This window comes from Ustilago hordei (assembly GCF_900519145.1).
Source record: "Ustilago hordei strain Uho2 genome assembly, contig: UHO2_contig_04, whole genome shotgun sequence".
Classification (NCBI taxonomy): domain Eukaryota; kingdom Fungi; phylum Basidiomycota; class Ustilaginomycetes; order Ustilaginales; family Ustilaginaceae; genus Ustilago; species Ustilago hordei.
Window position 1 is genome coordinate 170,287 of NW_024545261.1, and position 26,406 is coordinate 196,692.

Below are 26,406 nucleotides of genomic sequence, written 5' to 3' on the forward strand. Positions count from 1 at the left end.
GATCTACTATGGTACAATCCTTGACTAGCGGTCTGCTGCTCTCGGATGGAGTTTGGACGGCGTTGTTTCCGGCTTTCTTGCTCACTTGACTGGGGAGTCACAGTTAAAGTCATTCGTCAGCGTCTTGGAGTCATTCGTCAGTGGTTGGGGTTGAGGTGTCTTTGTTGATGATGATGGTAGGAGAGAGAGAAAGAGCGAGAGAGCTAGGAGTCTATATATACAAAAGAAGAGTGGCGGAGAGCCGCATTGACTGCGGAGCATAACAAAGCATTTGCCTTGAGTAGGTTGTGACACATGTGGTCCGTGCTAAGATGTTCAGGCCTTTTACTCGGCCGTAAGCACTACCTTCACTGTCTCCACGCTTTGTGCGGCTTTATCTACTTCAACTCCCCCCCTCAACAGCATATGTACCCTGTTCATTATGCTGTTGCTTCAAGGTGTGACCTCCGTTCTTCAACACTGTCGCATAGCTCGGGGACCCCGTTCCGTACACTGCTGCCGGTATTTGCAGGTGTAGCCCAGATCTTGCTTGCTGCATTGCCTGCCTCCCAATGGGCTTCGTGAGTACGTCTGCCAAGTTTCTTGTGGTGTCTACGTACTTGATCTGCACCCTTCCCTCTTGTACGTTGTTACGGACGAAGTGATACTTGGTGTCGATGTGCTTAAGCTTCCAGTGCTGTGCTGGGTCCTTACTAACCTGTATGCAACCAGTGTTGTCCGAGTAGACCGTCGGTGTGCCTGTGGCAATGCCAATTGAGCGTAGCAGTTGCTTGAGGAAGAGCACCTCACGTGTTGCTTCCGTGGCTGCAATGAACTCTGCCTCGACAGCGGACAATGACACGCATTTTTGTGTCGCTGACTTCCAGGCTACTGGGTTCCCGTACACTAATGCCACTGACCCCGATGTGCTTCTTCTCTGTATGGTGGCATCGCTTGCCCAGTTTGCATCGCTGTGTGCAACCAGTGGCTCTTGCGACTCACTCGCCCTATAAACCAATCCAACCTGCCTTGTGCTTTCGAGGTAGCATAAGACTCTTTGTGCTGCCTGATAATGCTCCTGCGATGGTTCACGCATGTGCCTAGCGAGAACACCCACGGTGAGACTAAGGTCGGGCCGGGTGCTGTTGGCAACCCAGAGCAGCTTGCCAACAATCACCGGATACTCCTTCTGTTGTGCTGCGCTTGCGACAAGGGTTCCCTCCGGTATGCTCTGCATTGGAACCATGGTTGGCTTCGTACGTTTGTCCAGGTGCTTCGCCAGCACTTGGTCGATGTACCCTGACTGACCAATCGTCATGGTGTGCATCGCACGGTCTCGACTGATTTTGATGCCCAAGAAGTGAGAGACCTCACCACTATCTTCCATCTTCCATCTCTGACTAATCTGCTTCTTAACCTCTAGGACCGTTTCCAGCCGTGGTGCTATGACTAATGTGTCATCGACGTAGATGACCACAATGGCCATATCTTCACCCTGTCCCTTGGTGTAGATACAGGGAGCGCACTCTACCTGGAAGAATCCCATGCGTCGCAAAGACCTGTCGAACTCCTGATTCCATTCTCGCCCAGACTGCTTTAGGCCATATAGGCCCTTGACTACCTTGTACACCTTGCCAGGTGCTACTCCTGATCCTTCTGGCGGCTTCATGTAGATTGCTTCCTTTAACGTGGAGTTCAAGTAAGCCATAGTGATGTCCAGAGCATGTACCTCCCAGTTGTTCTGCACCGCTAGTGCTAAGATGGCTCTGATCGCTCCGAGGGGTGCTACTGGAGAGAAGGTTTCTTGGTAGTCGATCCCCTCTCTCTGTGTGAAGCCCCTTGCAACCAGTCGCGCTTTGTGCTTAACAGGTACACCGTCAGCATCAAGCTTCAGCCGAAGCACAACCTTAGAGTCCACAAGTGGTACTCCTGGTGGTTGGTGCACCACCTCCCAAGTCCCCATTGCCTCAAGTCCTTCTAGCTCCTTTCGTATTGCCTCCTTCCAGAGCTGGGCGTCCTCACCATTCATTGCTTCCCCAAGCGTTGGGTCCAGGTTCAGTATTGCTGTGTTGGCGGCACCCACTGTGCTGTCTACGGCTGGTAGGAGATCCTCCACTGCAGTCTCTGATCTGGTCTCCTCCTCTACTATGGCTGGCGTGACACCCTCCTCCTCGACCTCCACGGTCACCATGGGCCTGACTGCCTCTTGTTGGCGATCACTCCATCCTTTGTCCTCATGGAACGTTGCTGAGTTGCTCCATTGAATTGACGCGGGCTGGTCCGGGTTGCAAAACTTCCATGCTTTGTGTTCGTCGTCATACCCAATCATGATGGCTGGCTTTGCTCTAGCTCCGTGCTTGCCTTGCTGGTCCTTCTGTTGAACATGAACCCATGCCAAGCATCCGAAGACTCGCAGTTGCTGGGCCAGCTTGTGCGCAGTGGTTCCATAGAAGGCCTCGTGGGGAATGGTTTTGGTGGCTGACGGGGTAAGGTTCATCACGTGTGCTGCTGCTGTGATTGCGTACGGCCACAACTCTCTAGGGCAAGCTCGACCAATCAGCATCGAGCGCATCTTTTCTTGGACCGATCTGATTGCTCTCTCTGCCCGTCCATTTTGGACGCTGATCCCCAGGACGCTCTTTTGCCACTTAAAACCCTCTTGAGTTTGCCAGTCTTCGGCTGCTATGCTGCACCATTCTCCTCCATTGTCGCTGCGGAGTGTTTTGAGTTTCCTGTCCGTTGCCCGTTCCATCCTGGCTATCCACCTTCTCAGCGCCGTGAGTGCAGCACTCTTTGTGCAGAGTGGTTCCACGTAGATCAGAGAGGAGAAGTCGTCCACAGCAACTAGTGCATAGTGGTAGTTGGCATGTCCTTTGAAATCTGTCATCAGGTCTACGTGTACCAGCTCTAATGGTGCCTCCATTCTTTCCGACTCTGATTGGCTCATCCGTGCTCGAGTCTGTTTTCCTTGACTGCACGCATTGCAGTGCTTCGACTCATGTTCCATTTCCTCATCGGTACCTAGGTAATGGGCCCGGATTTGTCTCGTTTTGTCTCGTCCTGGGTGTCCGAACCTCTCATGCCATAGGTAGCTGTCTCGATGCTTCGTGTCCTTATTGCCCTCTGGGGCATTATCTAGTTTTCCTGTGTTCTGGTTGTCCTCTGGGACGCCATCTCGTGTTTCCTCCAGTTCCAAAGCCAGTGCTTGTCCTCGCACTTTGAAGTGGCCCTGTCTTCTGTCCCTTTTGAATTGTGCTTGGGTACCATCGTTCTGCTTTATGGTAGTTCCAAACTCATCAAAGATTACTCGTGCACCATTCTCGATCAAGCCTTGTACGGACAATAAGTTAGCATTCAGTTTCGGTACATAAAGCACATCCAATAGTTGGATGGTGGCCTCACCGACCCGAAGGGAGGCATCTCCTATAGCCTTCACCTGAAGCTTTTCGTCCCCTGCCATACTGATTTGGCCGACCTTGTTCGTTGAGGTGAGCAGCATTCTCTCATCATTTACCATATGATGGGTTGCACCTGAATCGATGATCCAGGTGTCGCATGCTGATCGCTCGCCCCTGTCGACTGCTAGAAAGGTGCACCCGAGTTCCTAGTGGTTCACCTCCTGTGTCGTACGAGCGACAGGTTCGCTTGTGCCTCGTGCGTTTGTGCAATTTCGAGCAATGTGATTTGGTCCTCCGCAAGCATAGCACTTTGGAGGGGCCAAGGGATTGCGAGGATCGCGCCTTCCCCTGGGTCCTTGCTCCGCCTGGTTGGCACTCCCCTGTTCCGCGTTTGTGGCGACCCTTGCTGCTCCTCTAATACGACCAGTGATCTCACCATCCTGCTGTTTCTTGGCCAGTGCATGGTAGGCTTCGTCATACTTGCAGTCTGGTTTGGCCGTTTTCAGTGCATCGACGGTGTTGGCGTAGAACCAATCTTGAGCCGTGCAGCGATAGAGAGTTGATTTCTTGAGGTCCTCGTCGAAACGCTTTCCGAGGCGTGCCGCATCGTTCCAGATCGAATCAAGTTCCTTGCCTAGTCTGACAACGTCTCGATTGTGCAAGCGCACTGTGTGGATACGATCCTGCAGTCCTGCTCGCTTTACAGCGTCGTTTAGTGTTAGTGCCTTCTTGAGTTTGGCATAGAGTGTGCTACCAAGTTGAACTTCTTCATCCACCCCTCTGACGGTGTAGGTGTCGATGCGGCTATCCGGGCTGTTATCGCAGCAGGCGTGGATGAGGCCCACAAGTGCCTTGTCTAGGTCTTCATCGTATTCCTCGCTCCCGGGTACAACGGTACCATACAGGATTTCCTTCGCGTTATGCACTCTCTGGAGGCAGTCGATAAAGGTGGGTTCCCAGGTGTGCCAATTGCTATCGCTGAGCTTCTTGATGTGAGCAATGGAGCTCGATACGTCCTTGGGGATCTTTTCGGTCTCCCCGCGTGGAGCTTGGTTGCTAATGTTGACCAGACCCATGGCCCGTACTATTGCTTCCTCTGCCGATAGTGCCGGGTTCGCCAGCTGGAGGATCCTGACTACCTGCGTGAGCCATCCTTCCTCCTGTCCATTGCTTGTGGTCGTTTGATCATCATCGCCCCTTCCCGTATGTCCAGCTCTTGTCGATGGCGGCATTGCGTTGAGTGTCAGACTCTTAATCAGTTAAAGTCATTCGTCAGCGTCTTGGAGTCATTCGTCAGTGGTTGGGGTTGAGGTGTCTTTGTTGATGATGATGGTAGGAGAGAGAGAAAGAGCGAGAGAGCTAGGAGTCTATATATACAAAAGAAGAGTGGCGGAGAGCCGCATTGACTGCGGAGCATAACAAAGCATTTGCCTTGAGTAGGTTGTGACACATGTGGTCCGTGCTAAGATGTTCAGGCCTTTTACTCGGCCGTAAGCACTACCTTCACTGTCTCCACGCTTTGTGCGGCTTTATCTACTTCAACTGTCACCTCTACTAGAGGACTCAACGCTGGAAGAGCAACATTTGCTAGTGGTTCGGTCCTGCCTTACTTCGTGTTGCAAGTTCGGGAGCGGCTGTGCAAGATCCTCTTGTGGAGCCCACAGCCCGAATCTTGGCCGTTCAAAGCGGATGTATCACAAAAACACAGACTAAAGCCTGCCATCTGCTCTCGTTTACATTCATTTCTGAACATCCTCGGCTCACATTTCCGCTGGCTTGCATCAGGAGCGTTTCTGTGTGTGTGTGTGGTGGAGCAACGGCGAACCAAATCATTGGACCCAAATCAGATTCACGCGCTTGTGTGGCTTGAAGCCTCTCAGTTTTCTTTGCAACCCCGCTCATTGTCAGCAAGCACACTCAGGCCATCATGGTCACATTGGGCATGTCGTGAGGCCTCACCCTGTCCAGTTCAACGTAGGGTCAGGCCCAGTACAGTAATGTGATGGCTCAAATGTCGATCAGCGATGCGAGTCAATGAGCTTGTAGATGTGAAAGTTTGACATGAGCTTGTTTTGTTGGTTACTGACTGACACAGCCGCTGCTGAACCAGGATCCCCAGGTTACCGCCAAGCTCAAGCGAGCTTTATCCTCTGCTGGATCTCTGTGCGGCAGCAGTTGAAAGGCACGCGAAACACCTGGCGCCAAAACTAGACGAACTCGCAACAGCAGCATGCACAATCATGCCCGCCTTGCCTAGGGTGAGCCGCCCTTGCTCGCCACTAAATCTTTCCAAGAGCCGCGCAGTTACGTGAGGTAATGCAACAAGCCCAGGGACAAAGGACTTTCGCCATTGTCCACAGCGACTCTGTGTGGGTTCAGCATTTCAGTGCATTCCAACCTTCTCGAAAGTGCACAGAATCGGGGAAGCGGATTCGGCGTGATGTGGTAGAGCAGACATCAGGAGCCTCTTACATGGTTGTACGAGTGTGTCCGTGTATCTGTCTGTCGTAACAAGGCATCGTAACAAGACGCATTTGCTGTTCCGCTTAACGAGCGTTGAGCTCCTTGCCGTGTTCAATTCCCCCCGCACTTTCAGCTTTCAGCCTGTTGATGATGGCAACTTCTTGTCGTCTCACGGTCCTTTGTTCACACACTTGTCCTTTGTCTTCCCGGTTACCGCCCCCTTCTCCCTTAGGCTGACCAACACTTCACAATTTCCCCGCACAGCTCAGCCTGCTCTTGTCGGCCTCCAGCGTAAACGCTTCTCTCACAGATACTTGCGCCCCCCATCTCATACCTTTCCCATACTGCCACCCTTTCTTCCTTTCACTCCACAGCCTCTTACGCCGGCCACGCCTATCCCTCCAACTTCCTCATCAATCTAAGGCTTCACCACCATATCACCCCATCCTCTCTAGACGTCAACATCATAGAGCTACTTTATACTCTACACTCGCCCCTCCATCATCTGACCATTCGTGTCACCCCATCTGACAACATGTCCGTCTCAACTCAGGGAACAATTCCCATGCCAAAGGTCATCAAGGCCGAGGAGTATTGGAATGAGGCTCAGAGAGAAGCCTTTCTCGCCTTCGCCGACGCCATCATCCCCGAACTCGATGGTGCAGAGGCCGCAGATGTACTTTCTCATCTGCCTGCCGAAGCCACCGACCGTCAACGAGAGCTCGCTCCTCGTTTCGCAAAGGAAGGCTTCAGATCAACGCCTCGTCTGCTCGACTGCGCCGCCCAGCAAATCAAAGCATCTTCCTCTTCCAAGGTCGCCGGCGACATCAATCGCTTCCTCACTCTGCTTTCCACTCGACCAGGAACCATGGCTCTTTCTGGCTATGTTGGTCCTTTTGCTCAGCTAGACCGTGCTACTCGCGAAAAGATCATCTTCGGCTGGTTCACTTCTCGCCTTACCCTCTTCCGCAAAGCAGCTTCTGGTCTTAAGGGTATCGTCCTTCTTGTCTACTACCGCAACCACCAGCCCGCTTGGGAGGCTATCGGATACCCGGACGGCCGTCCAGACGACTGGACACGCCCAATCCAGGGCGGCGAAGCTGCCCCCGCTGCGCCCGTCTACGACTACAAGTTCGAGAACGAAAAGATTGCCGCCCAGCCATCCGGTTCGGAGATCATCGTAGACACTGAAGTTCTCGTTATCGGCTCCGGCTCTGGAGGTGGTGTCGCCGCCAGCTACTTGGCTCAGCGTGGCGTCCGCACCTTGGTTGTCGACAAGGGCATCTACCTCCACCCCGACAAGGTCGTAGGACGTGAAGATCAGAGCTACGGTCTTCTTTACGAGGGTGAGGGTATCTTGCCTTCTGAAGATGGCTCCATCAGCATTCTAGCCGGCTCCACCTTCGGTGGCGGTTCCTTGATCAACTGGTCCGCCTCGCTTAAGCCCCGCCACTTTGTTCGCAAGACTTGGGCCGACAAGTATGGCGTGCCTTACTACAACAGCCCCTACTTCACCTCTGACCTCAACGCCGTCTGCACTCGTATGGGCGTCGCTGTAGCACCTATCCGCCATAACGTCGGCAACTCTCTTCTGGCCCTTGGAGCTCAGCGTGCTGGTCATCCTGTCGAGCCTGTTCCGCAGAACAGCGGAGGTCACACTCACTACTGTGGCAAGTGCCAGCTCGGCTGTGTCTCAGGTCACAAGCAGGGTGGTGTTGTCTCATGGCTCAAAGATGCTGCTGAGGCTGGTGCTGCCTTCATGACCAACTGCTATGTTGAACGCATCCTCTTTGACAGGAATAAGCGCGCCGTTGGTGCTCTCGCTGTTGTCGACGGACGCAAGGTCAAGATCCTTGCTGCTAAGGGTGTTGTCGTCTCGTCCGGTTCGATCCAGACCCCCGCCTTGCTCCTTCGTTCGCCCGAGCTCAAGACCAACAAGATGATCGGCCAGACCCTCCGACTCCACCCTGCTACCGTCGTCACCGGCTACTACAACTTCCCTGTGAAGCCATGGGAAGGTGGCTTGTTGACCATAGTGGACAACTCTGCCGAGATGGTTGACCCAGCTGGATGGGGTTGCAAGATCGAAGTCATTGCCTCGTCCCCCTCGGTCCACGCCGCTTTCCAGAACTTCTCCAGCTCTAAGGAGCACAAGGCACGCATGCTTCAGTACAGTCACAGCTACACGATGGTCATCATCTGCCGTGACCGCGACAGTGGTCGAATCGTTCTTGACGAGAAGGGACAGGCTCGTATTGACTACACTATCTCTTCGTTCGACCAGCGCACCTTGCTTCAGGGTATCCTGCGTGGTGCTGATGCCCACCTCATGGCTGGTGCCGAGGCCATTGCAACTGCACAGGCCACTGTTCCCATCTTCTCTGCTAGCTCCCTCAACGCGCCTAAGCCCGCCAAGTCAAACGGACCTGCTCCTGCCTTGCCCGTGTCAGACAGCATTTACACTGAGACCACCCAAGTCCCTGCTACCTGGACACCCGTCGAGACCGTTCCCCGTGACCTCAACGACCCTGCGTACAAGGAGTGGCAGAAGAAGGTCATCGCTGTCGGTACCAAGCCCTACGTCATCTCGATCGGCTCAGCTCACCAGATGGCATCGTGCCGCATGGGTCGCGATCCCAACATCTCTGCGCTCGATCCTGAGGGACGTGTTTGGGGTGCCAAGAACTTGTGGGTTGCTGACGCTTCCGCCATGTGCGAGTCAAGCGGTGTCAACCCGATGATCACCACTATGGCCACCGCTCGTGGTGTTGCGCGTAACGTTGCTCGTGATATTGGCGCCATCACTCCTCTTCATTTGCAACAGTCGGCTGGTCACCAAGCACACCTGTAGATACCACATTCTTTGTCGTTCCGTCTTTCAATCCTAGATCTTTCTCGTTCTTTGTTCAGATGCTTGTGAGGAATTTTGTCCATCGTTTGCTCGTGTTCTCTCTGTGCGGGCTAACATCCCTGAGGGAAAAAACGATCGGACTAGCGGATCAAGTCCGAAACTCCACTTCTTTGCAGCAACGGTTCGAGCTGTATCATGGTTCGTTCGCAAAGCTTTTGCTGCCACCGAGTCTTTTGTCCCTGACTATCATCACTTCCATAACGATCGATAGAACAGCGTTCACCATGGCGAGCGATCTTCATCAAGAAGACAACGATCTTCCACCTGCAGGCAACCCTGCTGAAGCATCGAACAAGGACGTGCCACCTGCGATCGCAAAGTTCGTTGAACGCTTCTACCAGGTCTCGGACACACCCGGCGTGCACGAGCAGTACGCAGACGACTTCTTCATCAACGACGAAGACCGACTGAGCTTCCAGATTGGACCTATGCAGCCAACCAACAAGCGTGACGGTATCGTTGCATGGAGACAAAAGGGCTGGGAAGGCGTGACACGACGCAAACATGTTGTCAACGGTGTCTTCATCAGCCCCAAGTGGGAGAACGAGATCATGCTCGATGGTAAAGTCGAGATGGACAAGAACGGCTCAACGCTCAAATTCAATTGGGCTGGCAGAATGGTGTTCGACCAGGAGAGCCTCGACGAAGGCTCCCCGAAGATTGAGACATACAAGGTCTGGTTGGTAAGTTTCGGCGTGATACGATATCGCTCGCGATTTCCACGGTACACCGCACAGAATGTTCGATTGCAGGCCTCACAGGCGTGCATGGGTACTCACACTATCTCCTCTTGCATCTTTTGCTGTGGTTTAACTTGACTAACGTTCCTTCCTTTGCTCATCTTGCCTTCTTTGTGGAATCTAGAGTCAAGACTGAGAGCAGCTCAAAGTTCAAATTTGGTCGCTAGCATCACCTTCCACCACGCCGAATCTCAAAGTGGTTGCAGCGATATACGTGGAGCCAACATCTCAACTCGAGACCCGGAAGTTTGTTCGAATGTGGGCATTAGTCTGAGCCGGATACGGACGCTGTGAATTCAGGTAACATTAGATTTGACAAAACGGGAGCAACGCAGAAAGTCGCCGACCTTGATAGCCCAAGGATGAAGCTTGAGCTTGAGACAAGAGACCCTGACGGCCAACGCGGCGAGCGTCCGAGCGATCTCTTCGGCAATCCTATTTACCACCCTGATCGTACTACAGAACATTTCAACTTGCTTTGCTTCTGTTCGAACTGTTCGCCGAGATCAGCGAGGGTAGGCAACAAAGCTTCGAGATGAAGCCTTTGATAGCCGTGACGGAAAGGCTCGGCGGTCGGACACCGTCTGGCGTGTGCGAGCGTCAGCGGCTGTCCAACTTTCTCCACTTTTTCTTTTGTGGGTTAAAGCTGCATCTAAGGCGGCAACTCTGAGACCTTGAACAACACACAAAAGGTTGGTAGCTGTTTCGGTTATAGAAGCCACAACAGTCCGACGTGAAGCTTATGGCCAGTGTTGTCCACGCCCCGCAAATGAGCCGAGCCGAGGTCTTGTTTCTGCCTAGCCGGACCAGATGTGTGCCGAACGGGCCCTCTCCGGATATTAGCAACGCTGGGCGGGCACAAGAGCTTCTCACAGCACCCACATATAAGCTCGTCCAAGTTAACCCTTCTTCCGTCTCATCTCAAAGCCATCTATACACTGTCATTTTCATACCACATCGATACGTCCGCTACAATGTCGCTCATCGCCCTCGAAGAAGCTTTCAATATCCCCTCCTTGGCGGAGCAGTCGGCCTATCAGGCGCGGCTCTTCGTTGCCGATGGTAACGGACAGGCCCACGCAGACCGTCTGGTCGACATTCACGGCGAGCGACTGGCCAAGATGGAGAAGCACGGCGTTGCTCACACCATCCTTTCGCTCACTGCTCCTGGTATTCAGGATTTTGATGAGCCCAAGGCAGCAGCATCGGCAGCCAAGGAGGTCAACGATTGGGTCTACCAGCAGGTGCAGAAGAATTCGAAGCGGTTCAGCGCGTTTGCTTCGCTCTCGATGCATAATCCTAAGGACGCCAGCGAGGAGTTGAGACGCTGCGTCAAGGAGCTCGGCTTTGTCGGAGCGCTCGTCAACGACAACCAGCGTCTCCCTAACGATGAGGCTGCATGGTACGACCAGCCCGAGTGGGATGAGTTCTGGAAGACGGTCACCGAGCTCGACGTTCCTTTCTACCTTCACCCGATCGCACCCAAGGGTGAGATTCACCGCCGCATCTACAAGGACCGTGCTGCCCTCATTGGACCCGTTCTCTCGTTTGCCAACAACGTCTCTGCACATCTGCTCGGTATGATCGTCAACGGCGTTTTCGACCGTCACCCGAAGCTCAAGATCATTGTCGGTCACCTCGGAGAGCACATTCCATTTGACCTATGGCGTATCAACCACTGGCTCGAGGATGGTAAGTTACAACGAAATTCTCACCTAGTCATGCTGTGCTGCCTTAGCAAGTATACTGACGTCCACCGGTTGCTTCTGTCTTCCTTCTTATAGTCCACAAGCCACGTGGCGCCGTCTCGATGAGGAAGACCATTCGCGACTACTTCAACGAGAACATTTGGGTCACAACTTCGGGTCACTTCTCCACCTTGACGCTCAAGTACGTTCAGGACGAGATTGGCATTGACCGCATCCTATTCTCGATCGACTACCCTTATGAGAAGTTTGAGGATGCCTGTGACTGGTTCAAGACACTGGATGGAAAGTTCTCCGCAGAAGATCTTGCCAAGATCAGCCACGAAAACTCGCAAAAGCTTTTCCCTCATCTGCGTTCTTAGTCCAGGTCACAATGAAGGACAATCCTCTTTTTATTAGCAATACATTGTAGCTTCTAGATAGTCTCTTTTGCAACCATTTCTGTGTCTGATAACCGCTTCTCCATGCATACAGATGTGTCGCCTCCTGCGTAGTATCCGAAGTTGGGGACGATCTTGTATCCATTTCGGCTGTAGAAGCGTTGTGCCTCCATGAGCTTGTCTCCTGTCTCGAGCAGCAAGCGGGTAAGCCCGAGAGAAAGTGACTTTTGTTCCAAAAATTCAAGCACTGCTTGTGCTGCTCCGTTGTATCGGGTCTTCTTTGTGACAACCATCCTTTTGAGTTCAGCCGATGTATTGTCAAGCTTGCGAAGTCCTCCACAGCCAACAGGCTTGCCGCCCTGATAGGCTACACAGAATGAAGTGATGTCGTCAGCAGTGGGAGGAGCTCCTGGTTCTGAGTCGACTCGCTCGTAGAGTACAGCTATGTCGATGCGTTGCTGTTGTCGCCGAGTGAGTCTTCTGATAATGGTAGAGGCAGGTAAGATACTTTTTCAGATTCGATAAGCCGGACTACAGCTACCACTGGAAACACGGTTGTACTCACCGTCTGCCATGGTTCCGAGTTGACCAATTTAAGCGGACGAGGGAAGATGGGCAGCGACTAGCCCTTCTGGTAATGGCGGCAGATTGCTACCTTCCAGCGGTGCAGAGCATGGTTCGATCAACCGGCACTAAGGCGAGCTGCGTCGGACTTGAAGGGTAATTGAATGTCGATCGTACAGCCAGTTAGAGACATTGGAGTGGTTGCTTTCGAGTCGTGTCGGTTTTTTGAACGGCAACCCTCGGTCAATTTCCTGTTGAAAAGTGAAGAAGTTTTGGTCCCGATACTGGCGATCGGGGAGAGTCTAAGTACGATGTCACTGCTGGTTTAGACAGAAGCATGTATACTCACTTGACTGAAGTGAACATGGTGAGGACCTAGAGTTCTCAGCCAAATATATATACATCTCTGAGGCTGATACCGAGTGTGGGTGCTATCTACTTAAAGACAATGTCTGACAACAAGCAGGACCAGGTTGCATCTGATCCTTGGAGAGATTCTCTCTCTCCCTAATCTCCGATCAGATCTGCTTTTCCTGATCTCTCATATTGCCTTATGTCTGCTTACATCACCATGTTGGATTGTCTACTTTCAACATTTCCATGGTCAATTTCCATGGACCTTCTCCATAAACGCAGTTAACGGATCACAGATTGTGGACAAGATTGGAAAAGAATTGAAGATGCATCGACATCTCAAGTGGAATGCATGAGCTATAGCCAAGACACCAAGGGGTCAAAAGCATGCATAAGCAAGAGACACAATGAAGCACATGAAGGTTGCCATAACAAAGGCTCAGGGGCATCACAGAAAGCAGCAACTCAGGGGGTTACAGAAGAGATGATTCATCTGGCTTGGACATGACCAAGGGTGGCAATAGGGTATATATACATGCTCATCATTAGGATGTAGATCAAAAAAATACCAAGCATTACAAGAAGACATATGACTGTGGTAAGGGAGCCTGATTGTGGCCCTGTTAATGGCATATACTAATTGTTATCTTCAATTGATTAAGAGTCTGAAGAAGCTACCAACCAAGCTAATTGAAGCCCATCAACAATCATGGTAGAAGACACTGAAACCCAAGCCAGTGCCAGTGCAAGAACCAAAGGAGGCAGGAAAGACAAGACAGCCCAGGTGTGAGCCAATAATGAAGCTATCAACAAGAATGAGCCAGAAGTTATTGACAATGAAGCTGATGAAGAAGCTGACTCTGACTCTGACTTTGATGGTGGCAATAAACAATATAACTTTCACACCTTAGCAAAGCTCCTTGAGCCTGTACCAAAGCTTATGTCGTGCAGCTACTACAGCTGGAGTGCCAAAATAAAGTCATTCCTTTGTTCTGTACCTCATGTGTCATGGGCCTGGATGCTCAAGAAGCAGGAGGGTCACTGGTTCATATGGAAGGAGCACAGGTAGAGATCTAGTCGATACCAGTAGAGAGCATGGTCATAGTGCAGTCTCCATGGAGACCATGGACTCCTATGGACTCACATGCAAAGGAGCACTGAGCCATATGTGAGGAAGGCCAGGCACAGCCAAGAGGAGGACCAAGCTCAAGGAGCAGGCACAGCCACGAAGGGGACCAAGCTCAAGGAGCATGCAGATGGTTACCACTCAGGGGCTCGAGAGACAAGAGTCAAAGGAACTGTCACCAGTCAAAGGAGAAGGAGCAGTGTATAGGACACCACAAAGCAGGTCCTGAGGAGGAGGAGCATGTCAGGGGTCTCGCGCCTGAAACCCAGGTCGGTCTGTCGAGATACTCGGTGACTATCAAACTGTGCGACAGCTATTGTCTCGGTATCAGTGACTATCAAGTTGCGCAGTGACAGCAGGTGGCGTTCGTTGTATATACTATCGTAGGTTTCGGCTGACCTCTGTGGACACTCCGTTCAGGGGTAGCTCGGCACGATCAATATCGATGTTATGATGACACCAAGGTCTGGTGTGAGTGTTGATGATGATGAGGTTGATGGTGTTGGTGATGAGATTGGTGATGTCGATGATAATGAGATTGATGGTGTTGGTGATAAGGTTGGTGGCATCAACACGAGTGTCCAGTGTGTTGACTTGATGCTTGAAATGATCCCCAGACCGCAGTGGACTACTGCCTACAGTTCTATCTTGATCCGGACCGCTAACCTGCTATGGGCGCCTTCGGACGTCAGGTAGTGGTGATACAACACACACACTACGATGAGGAGCAACCTTTGATGGATTGCTGCTATGCTGACTGAAACTAATATATACTTATGCTGAAGTGATAACTAGTTATGGTGAGTAGAGTGGATGAGGATCCACTCGACCTATGATGATGAGAAAGCATGGTTATATACCTCTTCACAGCATCGCCAGCAATGCTGCTCCTGCTCTCTCTCCAGAGAGTACCTTCTTCATTGAGTACTGCTCAGGGGCCTCTCCTGCTTGGCACCCCTGTGCCTCTTGAGCTGTGTCGACTCCTTCGACACTGCTCCTCCTCCTCATGACCTGATGTCAACCCTTCGACACTGCTCCTCCTCCTTTGATCAGTGACAGTTCCTTTGGCTCTTGTCTCTCGAGCCCCTGAGTGGTAACCATCTGCATGCTCCTTGAGCTTGGTCCTCTTCGTGGCTGTGCCTGCTCCTTGAGCTTGGTCCTCCTCGTGGCTGTGCTTGGCCCTCCTTTGCATGTGAGTCCATAGGGGTCCATGGTCTCCATGGAGACTGCACTATGCTCTCTACTGATCTCGACTAGATCTTCGATACCCGTGCTCCTTCCATATGAACCCATGACCCTCCTGCTTCTTGAGCATCCAGGCCCATGACACTACCCCCCTCTTAAGAGCCGAGCTCTGTCGAGGCATGCTCTGGTCTGGTCCATGCTGACTCCTCCTCCTCCTCCTCGCCAACATCGCCAACATCATCTCTCCTCCTTCTCTCAACGTCATCCTCCTTCCTCTTCCTCTCTCTACTCCTCCTGTTCTCTCCTCCTTTCTCTACTTTGTCTACTCGCTCGTCCCCCCTCCGACACCTCATACTCCTGGATGAGGTCGGGACAGTTGAGGTTCTCTACTGGTTCCCATGACGCAGCTTCCTCTGAGTACCCTCTCCACAACACCTTGTACTCTGTAGTCCCATTGTGTGAACGCTTGTCAATGAGTGCTTCGACTTCGAAGTCGAGGTCCTCATCTGGAAGTGATGGTATGGTGGGCTTCGATCCCCATCTGACAACCCACTCAACCTTATCCAGCTCGATCACCATCACAAGCAACTACACAAGCAACTATACAAAACCTAAACCGACCCCTTCCTCATCATCCCACCCAACCCTCGAAGCAAGGAAGCCCTGCTCCATCAGGTATCAACACCTGTCATGTATGCAAGGGTATCGGCCATTGGGCCAGAGACTGCCCCAGCAGGAGGGTAGACCCTCTTAGCTCTCGACCCATGGGTCCAAAGGTCATGGTCACCACAGCAGACCCCTTCGAGGATGCCACTGACTCAGGAGATCGCCACACAGGCAGCACCAAGACAGGTGACCCTGAGGCCATGGACCTCAGCTCATTCCAGCAATCCATGGACCTCGACCATGAGGAGGAGGAGCACGATGATGGCGATGACAAGGGAAACATCAGTGGGGTGATGCACTGATGGCATGCATTGCTCTACAAACCTCCTTGCCATCACTCTGTATATATCAAGATTGTCAAGTATGTTTCTCTACCAGTGGAGGCAAAGCAGTACTGGAGCTCTCTGGAATGGTTCAAGACCATCCTGCTCGGATACTAGCTGATACTGGTGCTGGTTTGTCCATAGTCTCAGATTCTTTCATTAGTAAGTACCAAATACCCACAAAACCCACAAAAACAAGATCAATCCATGGTGTCACTGGACACCAACTCTCCATCAATAGTTCTGTGAGCATGCAGGTATCTATTGGTACACACAATCTGGGTGTGGTCGAAGCTTCAGTGGCCAACACTGCTGACTATGACCTCATCCTGGGGTTCACCAAGCTATGGAGGCTCAAACCTGTCAGGGGTCTCGCGCCTGAAACCCGGGTCGGTCTGTCGAGATACTCGGTGACTATCAAACTGTGTGACAGCTATTGTCTCGGTATCGGTGACTATCAAGTTGTGCAGTGACAGCAGGTGGCGTTCGTTGTATATACTATCATAGGTTTCGGCTGACCTCTGTGGACACTCCGTTCAGGGGTAGCTCGGCACGATCAATATCAATGTTATGATGACACCAAGGTCTGGTGTGAGTGTTGATGATGATGAGGTTGATGGTGTTGGTGATGAGATTGGTGATGTCGATGATAATGAGGTTGATGGTGTTGGTGATGAGATTGGTGATGTCGATGATAATGAGGTTGATGGTGTTGGTGATAAGGTTGGTGGCGTCAACACGAGTGTCCAGTGTGTTGACTTGATGCTTGAAGTGATCCCCGGACCGCAGTGGACTACTGCCTTCGGTTCTATCTATATCCGGACCGCTAACCTGCTATGGGCGCCTTCGGACGTCAGGTAGTGGTGATACAACACACACACTACGATGAGGAGCAACCTTGATAGATTGCTGCTATGCTGACTGTAACTAATGAGTACTTGTGTTTCTAAAGTATTGACTAGTTGTATGGTGAGTAGAGTGGATGGGGATCCACTCGACCTATGATGATGAGAAAGCATGGTTATATACCTCTTCACAGCATCGCCAGCGATGCTGCTCCTGCTCTCTCTCCAGAGAGTACTTTCTTCATCGAGTACTGCTCAGGGGCCTCTCCTGCTTGGCACCCCTGTGCCTCTTGAGTGGTGTCGACTCCTTCGACACTGCTCCTCCTCCTCATGACCTGTGTCGACTCCTTCGACACTGCTCCTCCTCCTCATGACCTGTGTCGACTCCTTCGACACTGCTCCTCCTCCTCATGACCTGTGTCGACTCCTTCGACACTGCTCCTCCTCCTCATGACCTGTGTCGACTTCCTGTCTCTCGAGCCCCTGAGTGGTAACCATCTGAGCTTGGTCCTCCTCATGGCTGCGCCTGCTCTTTGAGCTTGGTCCTCCTCGTGGCTGTGCCTGGTCCTCCTCGCATATGGGCTCAGTGCTCCTTTGCATGTGAATCCATAGGAGTCCATGGTCTCCATGGAGACTGCACTACGACCATGCTCTCTACTGGTATCGACTAGGTCTTCGATACCTGTGCTCCGTCCATATGAACCAGTGACCCTCCTGCTTCTTGAGCATCCAGGCCCATGACACTACCCCCCTCTTAAGAGCCGAGCTCCGTCGAGGCATGCTCTGGTCTGGTTCATGCTGACTCCTCCTCCTTGACAACATCGCCAACATCATCCTTCCTCCTTCTCTCAACGTCATCCTCCTTCCTCTTCCTCTCTCTACTCCTCCTGTTCTCTCCTCCTCTCTCCATTCTGTCTACTCACTCGTCCCCCCTCCGACACCTCATACTCCTGGATGAGGTCGGGACAGTTGAGGTTCTCTACTGGTTCCCATGAAGCAGCTTCCTCTGAGTACCCTCTCCACAACACCTTGTACTCTGTAGTCCCATTGTGTGAACGCTTGTCAATGAGTGCTTCGACTTCGAAGTCGAGGTCCTCATCTGGAAGTGATGGTATGGTGGGCTGTTCAGCACGTTGAGGAAGAGAACTTGTTCTTGCTGGCTCGAGCATGGAGACATGGAACACATCATGCACCCTAAGGTTTGCTGGCAATGTGATTCGATAAGCTCGGCGTCCTACCCGTTCCTGAACTGGGTAGGGTCCTGCAAACCGGGTGTCTAACTTGGGTGTGGGTCTCCTTGTCTTCCAGTTTCGTCGGTTGATATAGACCATATCACCCACCTTAAACTCGATGTCCTTGTGCTTCCTGTTATACTGGTTTACTGATCTACGTTGTGCCTCTCTGATCTGCTCCTGGAGGTACTTGCAACGCTCCTTTCCATCCATGAGGTACTCGAAGCGACCTGGATCATTGACTCCTAGTCGTTGAGGGATGTCAGGATGAGCTTTGGGGTTCCATCCATAGCATGCAAAGAATGGTGAGACACCAATGCTGTTGTGGACCGTGTTGTTGTATACAAAGGCCGCAGTGTCCAGCAGGTTGGCCCAGTCATTCTGCTCATAGTTGCAGTACATCCTGAGATATTGCTCTATGACCTGATTGACTCTCTCTGTCTGACCATCAGTTTGAGGATGGTAGGCCGTGCTAAGTGAGTGCTTCACACCCATTTGCTCTGCAAATGCCTTCCATGCTCCTGATATGAACTGCCTGCCTCGGTCCGAGACCATGTGATCTGGATATCCAAAGAGTCTAACCATGTGTCCATATAGCAATACTGCAGTCTGTTTGGCCGTGACTGTCTTATGGGTTGGAGCTAGTATGGCAAACTTGGTTAGCCTGTCGACAATGACTAAGATAGAGTCATAGGTCTTGGAGTCATACTTCTTCGATGTTGGTAGTCCTTCGATGAAGTCGAGGGATATGGAGCCCCAGGGCCTGTCTGGGGTTGCTAGTGGCTGTAGCAAACCATATGGACGATGACGAGGAGCTTTGTACCTAGCACATACAGGACAACTTGCTACATAGTCTGCAATCCAAGCTGTCATGTTTGGCCACCAGTAATGTCGTTGAGCTGCCTTGATGGTAGCATCTCTTCCTACGTGTCCAGCAGTGATACCATCATGGCATTGGGTCATCACCATGAATCGCAGATGCTCTACAGAGAGAGACTGTCCATCTACCTCTTTGGCACTCCTTGAGTGTCGGTTGTTGGTCCTCCCTGGCATGATCACTTTGGGGATAACCAACCTTCCTCCACTGTACCATAGGTCATCCCTGACCTCGAAGGGCTTCTTCCTATGTATCTCCTGTAGCTCTTGGTCTAAGGGCTGGAAGATCTTGACCAGGTCTTTGAGACCTTTTGATGCTATGGACTCCATCGAGATCATGGGGGCCACTAGGAGCGAGTCATGGTCTGCTGTCTCCTTGAACACTCGAGGAGGCAGTAGTTGCCTCACATTGTGATCCTGCTCTTCACCAGCTGGTTGCATGTCTGTCCTTCTGGTGAGAGCATCAGGTTCACCACCTTTGTCTCCTGGTCGATACTGCAATATGAAGTCGAAGTCTGCTAGTAGTATGGCCCATCGAGCCTGTCGACCTGTGATGCGTCTCTGTGACTTGAAGTACTTGAGGGCTTCATGGTCAGTGAGGATGACCAGTTGGTTCGGTAGTCCAGCTAACATGTGTCGCCACTGAGTGAGGCAGGCGACCACAGCTAGGAGCTCCTTATCATGGATCTCATAGTTCTTCTCGGCAGAAGACATCTTCCTAGAGTAGAAGGCCACTGGATGCCATCGTCCTTCATGCTCCTGCTTGAGTACTCCTGCTATAGCAAAGTCACTTGCATCAGTCTCCAACCTTGTTGGAAGGTGGTAGTCGAAGTGCTGAAGCACTCCTGCTGATGTGAAGGCCTGGATGAGCTTGTGGAAGGCCTGTTGGGCCTCCTCTGGTAGCTCGAACTTCTTGAACCGTTCTATAGGCTTTACCAGTGCTGTCAAGGGCTTGGCTATGCGAGCAAAGTGGCCTATGAACCTTCGATAGAAGTTGGCAAAACCCAGGAACCTCTGGATGTCATGGATTGACTCCGGCATTGGCCACTCCTTGACAGTGCGCACCTTTTCTGGGTCCATCTCTATGCCCGTTGGCTTGATGATGTACCCCAGGAACTCAACTGTCTTGGTGTGGAACTCACACTTTGACAGCTTAGCAAAGAGCCTGTTGCTCCTTAAGCGAGTGAGGACCTCAGTGACATGCTTCACATGTGCTTCTTCAGTGTCACTGAAGATCAGGAAGTCATCTAGGTATACTACCACATATATCCCAATGATGTCTCGGAAGATGTCATTGATGAATGACTGGAAGTGAGCCGGAGCATTGGCTAGGCCAAAGGGCATCACTAGGTACTCATAGAGTCCCAACTGAGTGCCAAAAGCTGTCTTCCATTCATCTCCTTTAGCAATCCGGATGAGGTTGTATGCTGCTCTAAGGTCTAGCTTGGTATAGATCCTTGCCTTCCTGAGTAAGAACAGCTGCTCTTCGATGAGGGGCAATGGTGCCCTGTTCTTGACAGTGATCTCGTTGAGACCTCTGTAGTCCACACAGAGTCTGAGACCTCCATCCTTCTTTGGTACGAAGAGCACCGGTGATCGTGCCGGGCTCTTCGATGGTCTTATGAACCCCTTCTCGAGGTTCTCATCCAAGTACCTCCTCAGCTCGGACATCTCCTTGGGTCCCTTAAGGTATAGGGGCCCTTGAGGTGGCTTACCTCCTTCTATCAACTCGAGGTGGAGATCATGCTCAGTATGATGGGGCAGCTTGTCTGCTTCCACCTCATCGAACACATCTTGCAGGTGTTGGTATGGCTTTGGTATGTCTGCAGCCGTCACCACCTTATCTACCTCCACCTCCATCTCGACTCCTTTGTCTGCGCCTGTAGGTACAAAACCAAAGGCCGGGAGTGATGATGGTGGCTCCTCTAACAGCATGAACCCTATGGGTCCATCTTCCAGAGCTGCTCGTAGTATGCGCTCTGCTGAGACAAACTCGTTACCATGAAGGGTTGGTCTCCTCATGGTTAGGTCCCCTGCTCTTGCTGCTTCAGGGGGTCTCCTAGGGGGTCGGTCCTGCTCCTGAGTCTTGAACTCCAGCTGGCCCGTATCCCATTGTATGGTGGGTTTGAGCCTCCGTAGCTCAGTGAACCCCAGGATGAGGTCATAGTCCGCAGTGTCGGCCACTGAAGCTTCGACCACACCCAGATTGTGTGTACCAATAGATACCTGCATGCTCGCAGAACTATTGATGGAGAGTTGGTGCCCGGTGACACCATGGATCAATCTTGTTTTTATGGGTTTTGTGGGTATTTGGTACTTACTAATGAAAGAATCTGAGACTATGGACAAACCAGCACCGGTATCAGCTAGTATCCGAGCAGGATGGTCTTGAACCATTCCAGAGAGCTCCAGTACTGCTTTGCCTCCACTGGTAGAGAAACATACTTGACAATCTTGATATATACAGAGTGATGGCGAGGAGGTTTGTAGAGCAATGCATGCCATCAGTGCATCACCCCCCTGACGTTTCCCTCGTCGTCATCATCATCGTGCTCCTCCTCGTGATCGGGGTCCATGGGTTGCTGGTATGAGCTGAGGTCCATGGCCTCGGGGTCACCCGTCTCAGTGCTGCCTGTGGGGCCATCTCCTGAGTCGGTGGCCTCCTCGAAGGGGTCTGCTGTGGTGACCATAACCTTTGGTCCCATGGGTCGAGAGCTAAGAGGGTTTACCCTCCTGCTGGGGCAGTCTCTGGCCCAATGGCCGATACCCTTGCATACATGACAGGTGTTGATACCTGATGGAGCAGGGCTTCCTTGCTTCGTGGGTTGGGTGGGATGATGAGGAAGGGGTCGGTTTAGGTTTTGTATAGTTGCTTGTGTAGTTGCTTGTGATGGTGATCGAGCTGGATAAGGTTGAGTGGGTTGTCGGATGGGGATCGAACTTTGATTTGGCCGAGACCCAGTTCTTAGTGGAGGTGACATGGCATTTGGGAGTGAGTGTCTAGCTGAGGACTGCTGTAGTAGCATCCTCTGTCGATCGATCTCCTCAACCTCTCGATACCACTCCCATCTCTTCCCAGGTGGATTCCTCTCAAACTTCTCCTGTATGCTGCGAGTGAGACTTCCTCTGAAGAGATCAATCACTAGCTCGTTGTCATCTAGGTTGACCTGTCCCTCCAAGTCTCTGAACCGCTCTACATGACGTGTGGCGGCACCAGGAGCATCACTTGTGAGTCTGAGAGCCAACAGCTTGTTGTATGCCTCCATCCTAGCATTGCGTGGGTTGAACTGCTCTGACAGTCGCTCTGTGAAGTAGTGCCAATCATTGAACAACCTTCCTTCTCTAGCTCTATCAATACGGAGCTTGGAGGTCCACCACTCTCTTGCTGTCCCTTCCAGTTGAGCACCCATGTGATTGATCATCCTAGACTGTGTCATGGGCCTGGATGCTCAAGAAGCAGGAGGGTCATGGGTTCATATGGAAGGAGCACAGGTATCGAAGACCTAGTCGACACCAGTAGAGAGCATGGTCATAGTGCAGTCTCCATGGAGACCATGGACTCCTATGGACTCACATGCAAAGGAGGGCCAAGCACAGCCACGAGGAGGACCAAGCTCAAGGAGCAGGCACAGCCACGAAGAGGACCAAGCTCAAGGAACATGCAGATGGTTACCACTCAGGGGCTCGAGAGACAAGAGCCAAAGGAACTGTCACTGATCAAAGGAGGAGGAGCAGTGTCGAAGGAGTCGACACCAGGTCATGAGGAGGAGGAGCAGTGTCGAAGGAGTCGACACAGCTCAAGAGGCACAGGGGTGCCAAGCAGGAGAGGCCCCTGAGCAGTACTCGATGAAGAAGGTACTCTCTGGAGAGAGAGCAGGAGCAGCATCGCTGGCGATGCTGAGAAGAGGTATATAACCATGCTTTCTCATCAATAGGTCGAGTGGATCCTCATCCACTCTACTCACCATACAACTAGTCAATACTTTAGAAACACAAGTACTCATTAGTTACAGTCAGCATAGCAGCAATCTATCAAGGTTGCTCCTCATCGTAGTGTGTGTGTTGTATCACCACTACCTGACGTCCGAAGGCGCCCATAGCAGGTTAGCGGTCCGGATATAGATAGAACCGAAGGCAGTAGTCCACTGCGGTCCGGGGATCACTTCAAGCATCAAGTCAACACACTGGACACTCGTGTTGACGCCACCAACCTTATCACCAACACCATCAACCTCATTATCACCGACATCACCAATCTCATCACTAACACCATCAACCTCATCATCATCAACACTCACACCAGACCTTGGTGTCATCATAACATTGATATTGATCGTGCCGAGCTACCCCTGAACGGAGTGTCCACAGAGGTCAGCCGAAACCTACAATAGTATATACAACAAACGCCACCTGCTGTCACTGCACAACTTGATAGTCACCGAGTATCTCGAGACAATAGCTGTCGCACAGTTTGATAGTCACCGAGTATCTCGACAGACCGACCTGGGTTTCAGGCGCGAGACCCCTGACACAACCCTTCATGGTAACAAGTTTGTCTCAGCAGAGCGCATACTACAAGCAGCTCTGGAAGATGGACCCATAGGGTTCATGCTGTTGGAGGACCCACCATCATCACTCCCGGCCTTTGGTTTTGTACCTACAGGCACAGACAAAGGAGTAGAGATGGAGGTGGAGGTGGACAAGGTGGTGATGGCTGCAGACATACCAAAGCCATACCAACACCTGCTAGATGTGTTTGATGAAGTGGAAGCAGACAAGCTGCCCCATCATACTGAGCATGATCTCCACCTTGAGTTGATAGAAGGAGGTAAGCCACCTCAAGGGCCCCTGTACCTTAAGGGACCCAAGGAGATGTCCGAGTTGAGGAGGTACTTGGATGAGAACCTCAAGAAGGGGTTCATAAGACCATCAAAGAGCCTGGCACGATCACCAGTGCTCTTCGTACCAAAGAAGGATGGAGGTCTCAGACTCTGTGTGGACTACCAAGGTCTCAACGAGATCACTGTCAAGAACAGGGCACCACTGCCCCTCATTGAGGAGCAGCTGTTCTTACTCAGGAAGGTCATCCAGATTGCTAAAGGAGATGAATGGAAGACAGCTTTTGGCACTCAGTTGGGACTCTATGAGTACCTAGTGATGCCCTTTGACCTAGCCAATGCTCCGGCTCACTTCCAGTCATTCATCAATGACATCTTCTGAGACATCATTGGGGTATATGTGGTAGTATACCTAGATGACTTCCTGATCTTCAGTGACACTGAAAAGGCACATGTGAAGCATGTCACCGAGGTCCTCACTTGCTTAAGAAGCAACAGGCTCTTTGCTAAGCTGTTGAAGTGTGAGTTCCACACCAAGACAGTCAAGTTCCTGGGGTACATCATCAAGCTGACAGGCATAGAGATGGACCCAGAAAAGGTGCACACTGTCAAGGAGTGGCCAATGCCAGAGTCAATCCATGACATCCAAAGGTTCCTGGGTTTTGCCAACTTCTATCAAAGGTTCATAGCCCACTTTGCTCACATAGCCAAGCCCTTGACATCACTGGTAAAGCCTATAGAATGGTTCAAGAAGTTCAAGCTACCAGAGGAGGCCCAACAGGCCTTCCACAAGCTCATCCAGGCCTTCACATCAGCAGGAGTGCTTCAGCACTTTGACTACCACCTTCCAACAAGGTTGGAGACTGATGCAAGTGACTTTGCTATAGCAGGAGTACTCAAGCAGGAGCATGAAGGACGATGGCATCCAGTGGCCTTCTACTCTAGGAAGATGTCTTCTGCCAAGAAGAACTATGAAATCCATGACAAGGAGCTCCTAGCTGTGGTCGCCTGCCTTACTCAGTGGTGACACATGCTAGCTGGACTACCAAGTCAACTGGTCATCCTCACCAACCATGAAGCTCTCAAGTACTTCAAGTCACAGAAATGCATCACAGGCTGACAGGCTCGATGGGCAATACTACTAGCAGACTTCGACTTCATATTGCAGTATCGACCAGGAGACAAAGGTGGTGAACCTGATGCTCTCACCAGAAGGACAGACATGCAACCAGCTGGTGAAGAGCAGGATCACAATGTGAGGCAACTACTGCCTCCTCGAGTGTTCAAGGAGACAGCAGACCATGACTCGATCCTAGTGGCCCCTATGATCTCGATGGAGTCCATAGCATCAAAAGGTCTCAGAGACCTGGTCAAGATCTTCCAGCCCTTAGACCAAGAGCTACAGGAGATACATGTGAAGAAGCCCTTCGAGGTCAAGGATGACCTATGGTACAGTGGAGGAAGGTTGGTTATCCCCAAAGTGATCATGCCAGGGAGGACCAACAACCGACACTCCAGGAGTGCCAAGAGGTAGATGGACAGTCTCTCTCTGTAGAGCATCTGCAATTCATGGTGATGACCCAATGCCATGATGGTATTACTGCTGGACACATAGGGAGAGATGCTACCATCAAGGCAGCCCAACAACACTTCTGGTGGCCAAACATGACAGCTTGGATTGCAGACTATGTAGCAAGTTGTCCTGTATGTGCTAGGTACAAAGCTCCTCGTCACCGTCCATATGGTTTGCTACAGCCACTAGCAACACCAGACAGGCCCTGGGGCTCCATATCCCTCGACTTCATCGAAGGACTACCACCATCAAAGAAGTATGACTCCAAGACCTATGACTCTATCTTAGTCATTGTCGACAGGTTAACCAAGTTTGCCATACTAGCTCCAACCCATAAGACAGTCACGGCCAAACAGACTGCAGTATTGCTATATGGACACATGGTTAGACTCTTCGGATACCCAGATCACATGGTCTCGGACCGAGGCAGGCAGTTCATATCAGGAGCATGGAAGGCATTTGCAGAACAAATGGGTGTGAAGCACTCACTTAGCATGGCTTACCATCCTCAAACTGATGGTCAGACAGAGAGGGTCAATCAGGTCATAGAGCAATACCTAAGGATGTACTGCAACTATGAGCAGAATGACTGGGCCGACCTGCTGGACACTGCAGCCTTTGTATACAACAACATGGTCCACAACAGCATTGGTGTCTCACCATTCTTTGCATGCTATGGATGGAACCCCAAAGCTCATCCTGACATCCCTCAATGACTAGGAGTCAATGATCCAGGTCGCTTCGAGTACCTCATGGATGGAAAGGAGCATTGCAAGTACCTCCAGGAGCAGATCAGAGAGGCACAATGTCGATCAGTAGACCAGTATAACAGGAAGCACAAGGACATCGAGTTCAAAGTGGGTGATATGGTCTATATCAACTGTCGAAACTGGAAGACAAGGAGACCCACACCCAAGTTAGATACCTGGTTTGCAGGACCCTACCCAGTTCAGGAATGGGTAGGACGCCGAGCTTATCAAATCACATTGCCAGCAAACCTTAGGGTGCATGATGTGTTCCATGTCTCCATGCTCGAACCAGCAAGAACAAGTTCTCTTCCTCAATGAGCTGAACAGCCCACCATACCATCACTCCCAGATGAGGACCTCGTTTTCGAAGTCAAAGCACTCATTGACAAGCGTTCACACAATGGGACTACAGAGTACAAAGTGTTGTGGAGAGGGTACTCAGAAGAAGCTGCTTCATGGGAACCAGTAGAGAACCTCAACTGCCCCGACCTCATCCAG

The 26,406-nt window shown here is 51.6% G+C and overlaps 7 protein-coding genes across 7 annotated transcripts; 4 read left to right on the forward strand and 3 right to left on the reverse strand.

Annotated features, from left to right (window-relative positions):
- Positions 1-382: 382 nt before the first annotated feature.
- On the reverse strand, positions 383-4,609 carry UHO2_02379 (uncharacterized protein; the record flags this gene model as incomplete). Its single annotated transcript, XM_041555167.1, has 2 exons — positions 383-3,558; positions 3,610-4,609. The coding sequence occupies 2 exons, from the start codon at positions 4,607-4,609 to the stop codon at positions 383-385; spliced, it is 4,176 nt and encodes a 1,391-aa protein (XP_041411101.1).
- Positions 4,610-6,375: 1,766 nt separating this feature from the next.
- Positions 6,376-8,691, forward strand: UHO2_02380 (uncharacterized protein; the record flags this gene model as incomplete). The annotated part of the gene is made up of 1 exon (XM_041555168.1): positions 6,376-8,691. The coding sequence occupies one exon, from the start codon at positions 6,376-6,378 to the stop codon at positions 8,689-8,691; it is 2,316 nt and encodes a 771-aa protein (XP_041411102.1).
- A 284-nt stretch (positions 8,692-8,975) lies between these two features.
- UHO2_02381 (uncharacterized protein) lies at positions 8,976-9,658 on the forward strand (the record flags this gene model as incomplete). The annotated part of the gene is made up of 2 exons (XM_041555169.1): positions 8,976-9,434; positions 9,608-9,658. 2 exons carry the CDS (start codon positions 8,976-8,978, stop codon positions 9,656-9,658), a joined length of 510 nt encoding a protein of 169 aa, XP_041411103.1.
- Positions 9,659-10,465: 807 nt separating this feature from the next.
- UHO2_02382 (uncharacterized protein) lies at positions 10,466-11,559 on the forward strand (the record flags this gene model as incomplete). Its single annotated transcript, XM_041555170.1, has 2 exons — positions 10,466-11,183; positions 11,276-11,559. The coding sequence occupies 2 exons, from the start codon at positions 10,466-10,468 to the stop codon at positions 11,557-11,559; spliced, it is 1,002 nt and encodes a 333-aa protein (XP_041411104.1).
- A 5,959-nt stretch (positions 11,560-17,518) lies between these two features.
- UHO2_02383 (uncharacterized protein) lies at positions 17,519-21,145 on the reverse strand (the record flags this gene model as incomplete). Its single annotated transcript, XM_041555171.1, has 1 exon — positions 17,519-21,145. One exon carries the CDS (start codon positions 21,143-21,145, stop codon positions 17,519-17,521), a length of 3,627 nt encoding a protein of 1,208 aa, XP_041411105.1.
- A 107-nt stretch (positions 21,146-21,252) lies between these two features.
- UHO2_02384 (uncharacterized protein) lies at positions 21,253-22,158 on the reverse strand (the record flags this gene model as incomplete). The annotated part of the gene is made up of 1 exon (XM_041555172.1): positions 21,253-22,158. One exon carries the CDS (start codon positions 22,156-22,158, stop codon positions 21,253-21,255), a length of 906 nt encoding a protein of 301 aa, XP_041411106.1.
- A 1,300-nt stretch (positions 22,159-23,458) lies between these two features.
- Positions 23,459-25,875, forward strand: UHO2_02385 (uncharacterized protein; the record flags this gene model as incomplete). Its single annotated transcript, XM_041555173.1, has 4 exons — positions 23,459-23,943; positions 24,022-24,589; positions 24,755-25,018; positions 25,042-25,875. The coding sequence occupies 4 exons, from the start codon at positions 23,459-23,461 to the stop codon at positions 25,873-25,875; spliced, it is 2,151 nt and encodes a 716-aa protein (XP_041411107.1).
- Positions 25,876-26,406: the final 531 nt, after the last annotated feature.